At 43.3% G+C, this 4,584-nt stretch overlaps 1 protein-coding gene across 1 annotated transcript; it reads right to left on the reverse strand.

Annotated features, from left to right (window-relative positions):
* Positions 1 to 1,132: 1,132 nt before the first annotated feature.
* On the reverse strand, positions 1,133 to 4,133 carry LOC134046095 (dual specificity protein phosphatase 13B-like). Its single transcript, XM_062496337.1, has 3 exons — positions 3,967 to 4,133; positions 2,901 to 3,121; positions 1,133 to 1,774 (listed from the first exon to the last, which is right to left on the reverse strand). Exons 1-3 carry the CDS (start codon positions 4,131 to 4,133, stop codon positions 1,548 to 1,550), a joined length of 615 nt encoding a protein of 204 aa, XP_062352321.1. The 3' UTR covers positions 1,133 to 1,547.
* Positions 4,134 to 4,584: the final 451 nt, after the last annotated feature.

The raw sequence follows: 4,584 nt of genomic DNA on the forward strand, positions 1-4,584 counted from the left end.
TTGTATTTGCAGAGCAGCCCTGGAGCTCAGGAGGGGGTTTCCTTATGCAGGGAACTAAAGCAAACAAGTGTTCTGGTACTGCTCTACTGCTGCTCAGGGGTGTCCAGTCTCTAGGGTTAGTCCAAAGTAAAACTCCCTGAGACATCCTTGGTATGATGGTCAGGTCCTCAGTGCCAAATATTCTGCTTTGTGCTCAGACTCCTATAGTCTGGCCCACAGAGCAGATGTAGGTACCACCTAAGAGCATTATTAAAGGTGCTGAGTTGCCTGTCCCAAAGGCAGAAATTAACCTTATAGACAATACTGGAGACTGCAAGGAATGTTTTCCCTTGTTGCTGTGCTGTTTTTTGAGTAGCCAGCTCACATAGTGGGGAGTATTCATGCCTCTGCATTCCTGAGTTTGGTACTAGGAATACAAACGGCCATCCCCAGCTGGCTTTGGAGCTGGCTTTGTGCTGCAAATGCTCGTCCGCTGGGAACCAAAAGCCAGATGTGCTTCACATAGTTTCCAGGCAGCACTGATCCATCAGATGACAGTAGCTATTGAGTGCTCTTATGGTGGCCCAGAGACACAAAGATGAAAGCCTGATGCCTGTCAACACCTCCCTTGCCATTCCTGTGTGTCTTCAGTTTTCACTTCAGTCCACCTCACAAAAGCAAATGCCACAGAATATGATGTTGCAAAGTTAATAACCTTTTATTTTTGAGAAAGAAAATCCCAATTTTTGTGTAATTTTGAACTGCCAGAAAAAATTGGGATACATTGAACTTGGTCAAATATTTTCCTGCACCAGCCTTAGCTGGGAACCCACCTTCTTTAGAAGCATTTTCTAGCAGCACTTCTTGGATGATTTTTACTATGGAAGATGAACAATATTTGAATGCCCTCTCAAGGAAATGTTTTTTCATGGAGGAAGAAAGCTCTGATGAACAGCCAAAATGAAAAGCCTGTAGAGATACCTGGAATAAATTCTTAGAGTGGCTTATGTTGCTTCCCAGCTGCTCTGCCTTTAAACAGCCTCTTGCCCCAACTCAGGAGCTCCACCAATTGTAAAACCAAGAACTAACCAGTACCAGATTCAAGTCTCAAAATACAAACCCTCTGAGATACAGGGAATGAAGGGGTGGGGGGTGGGTTCATAAGAAAACTTCTAAGCATTACTGTCATAAATAATATGGCATCTTTCACCTCAAATAGCCTAACACTTCATAAAGTGATATGAGCTTCACTAGTTGCTGAAACACAGCTATTTCTGAAGTGGAACCCGATCTCTCTCTTTTTTTTCTTTCTTTTTTTTTTTCCCTTTCAAACTTGCAGACAGCAGTGTTTTAAGGTGGAGAGTGAAGGATAGAGTATACAACTAACCATAAATATAAATCTATGAAAGCTTTGCAAAATGGAAAGATTAAGCAAAATCTACTTTTATTAATAACATGCATCCTGGTGTCTCATAAACTTGTGTCCTAAATTTATAAATGCAGTTCATCTGTAAGAGATACAGGCAACTCAAACAAGATTTTGTCCTCTTTCTTTCAGCAATACTCTCTTACAGGCCTTTGGTAGCAGATGCTCTGGTTCCTTTCCTCTCTTCATTCAATTTAATGTCCAAGTCCCGGAGCTGGCTGAGGAACCCCGAATTTGGGCAGATGTTTCTGTGAGCACTCACTGTCTTCAGAGCATCCACAAGTGTCATGTTTTCATGGATCATTAAAAAGGCAAGCACTAAAGTTGCTGAGCGGCTCACTCCCATGGCACAATGAACGAACACCTTACCTGCACAAACAAAAAGGCACAGCAAGGTGAGTGTGCTTTAGCATTTCTATAGTGGGAAAGACAAAGGGAGGAGGAAAAAAATAGTAGAAGCAAGTTAAGAAAGCCATGGTGACAATTAGTGGATCTTCATGCTTTCAGGAAGATCACCTCTCAGGCATGGTGGCATTTCATACTGACCTCCTGCATCTAATTTAGGCCTAAGATTGAAATAGTTGAAATTTTCTATGGAAGGAGAAGCTTCCTGTGACTAAACTTGTCAGTATAATTTTCTGTGGAAAAAACCCCAAGTTTTGGCAGAAGAATTTGGCCCAGCCCTGACTGTGATCACTGGCAAGTCCCACAAACTCTGTGGGATAGTCTGCCTGTAAAAATGGAGTTGTAATTTACTGTATCTCAGCAGCCCAGTGTGAGCTATAACTGAGGATTTAATAAAGCACTCCAGTGAAAGCAGCAGATTCTGCAGCCAGTCAGAGTCAGAGCAAACTCTGGAACAAATGGAAATTATGATAACTAGGCCATAATCCAAACTCTGCTGACAAAAATTCAGCAGGCTGCAGGTCAGGCTCGTAGTTTTTGACTCAGTTCATTAACTTCTGCTGCTTCTCTAGCTTAATAGACAGGCTGAATAAAGCTCCAATTCTGTGAAGTACTTGAGTGTGTGAAGCATTCGAGCCAGCACTGAAGTGCCACTTCTCCCACAGGGAGCAGGAGCAGCCTGAAGGGCAGGATCCCCATCTGGAGCCCCTGTTAGTGTGTGAGGGCTTAGAGGGACATGTGGAAGCACACACATCCTGCTGATTCCTACAGGATGGTCCCACAGGGCAGCATCTGCAGTGCCATAACCTCTGTCCTTCCCTTTACACTCTGGTCCCAGAGCTTGCCCTTCTTTCCACCATGCTGGGCTGGGGGCAGCCAGTCTTCTGCAATTCCTGGGGGCCTGGCACAGTCACCTTCTCTGCAGCACATGGTATAGGCACCCTTCTCCATCCTCTATTCAGTGGTTCTGCATGTGCTGCCTTGAACCATATGCTGATTCTGAGCTCTGTTGGTGCCTGTTACTGCAATGAAAAGTCATTTGGCTTGTGTTGAAATTTCCACCCAAAGCTTATTTTTGCTTCTCTCTTACCTCCTGGTGAGTTTAAGGCCTTGCCTATGAAATTGGCAGCGTCATAGAAGAAGGTACTTAAATCGAAGGAAGGATCATCAAATGCTTCTACTCCATAGTACTCTATTTGCAGATCTGTGTAATATTTGGCTCCTGTGTTGATGCTATATGGTCCATCTGCTGCATTAAGGATATGAGTAATGTTGAGGCTTTGAAGTGTAGTTTTGCTCCTAGCAGCCCACCTGTTGAAAGACATGAAGGGCACATTGGCAATGCTCCTAACATTCTGCAAAAATAGCATGGTTTAAAGTTAGTGCATGCTCCCACTATGGAAGGATGCAGGAACTGCATCCTGCTTACAGAGGAGCAAATTTCAAGAAGCACATAGTGCTTTGTGCATGAAAAATGTGATATGGAGGTGTGGAGAGCAGCGGGAGCACACACTTCTGCCAGTAGGATACTGTCAGTTAAGCAAATGCCTCCCAGCCGTTAATCTCTGGGAACATGGCTTACTGTATGAAGTGGTTGAGATTTTCCTTAAATATTTGTTTAGGACCTTTTAGAGCTAATCTCTTGTTGATAGTGTGCCTGGTCTCAAGAGTGAGAACTCGCACAGATATAGTAATACCTTGTTGGATTTGGAATGTCAAGATCACTATTAGACAATTCATTTGGGTCTTCCTCCTTCTGAGTCTTAATCTTGCTACCCCTATTCGAGTGTCAGGGCTACTGGCCTCTTGTCTGCTGCCTTAGAGCAGTTTCCAGGCCACATAATATATCTCAGAATTGACATCAGTTTGACATAGGTTCTTTGAGGACTTTAGTCTAGAATACAAATAATTTTTACCCTGTGAAATCCATGGTGGCTCAAAGAATATAAAAAGCCAAGTCAGACACACTATGAGTAAGTCGCCATTTTGCATTACATGTATTTCTTGACATCCAAGCTCTTTACATCATCAGTTTTGGAGGCCTGTATCACAAAAACATTCCTGAAGACCCAAAAGCTGCTCCCCAGTGTACCACACCCTTTCCTCCTCCTCCCAGGCACTGATAACATCTTAACAATAGGACCATATGTTCTTACGCATCTCCCAGGTAGATATTTGGCCAGACTTGGTCCACATGATTATCAGAGCCTCCTCTGAGCCACAGCAGCTGCTGGAGATCTGATAGTGCTGGTGCTTCATAGGAAGTGCTGCTAGTCAGAGATGAAGAGTTTCGGGTGTGAGGCATCTTGCTGCTCCCTTGCATGCACTCAGGCTGTATCAGAGACAGCTTTTCTGAAATGAATTGAAAGGAAATTTTTGTACAGAAATACAATTCCCTAGAAAGAAGACCTGTTCATTACCCTTCAAATAGGATTACATTATTAGAACTAGTCTGTGCAGCAGGGCCTCCAGGTGTTGCTAAAAGCATCCAGAGAGCAGGACTGACTCAGGGGTAGGACTCTACAGGCATGTAATTTCTCCCCTGAGAAAGCACTGTAAGATAATGTGATTTAATTTCTTGTTAAGCAACGCTATTGGTAAAGAACATCTGCACCACCTGAATGCAGACTGGATGACTCCTGTAGGCAGAGGTATAATTTCTCTTTTTGTTGAAGAGCTACTAGGGTATTTGTGTATGCTTAATTCTGATTAGTTAAAACCAGAAGTTTCTGAATGCATGATTAAACTGACTTATACTTACAAAGCTTCTAGGG

Source organism: Cinclus cinclus, chromosome 7, assembly GCF_963662255.1.
Source record: "Cinclus cinclus chromosome 7, bCinCin1.1, whole genome shotgun sequence".
Classification (NCBI taxonomy): domain Eukaryota; kingdom Metazoa; phylum Chordata; class Aves; order Passeriformes; family Cinclidae; genus Cinclus; species Cinclus cinclus.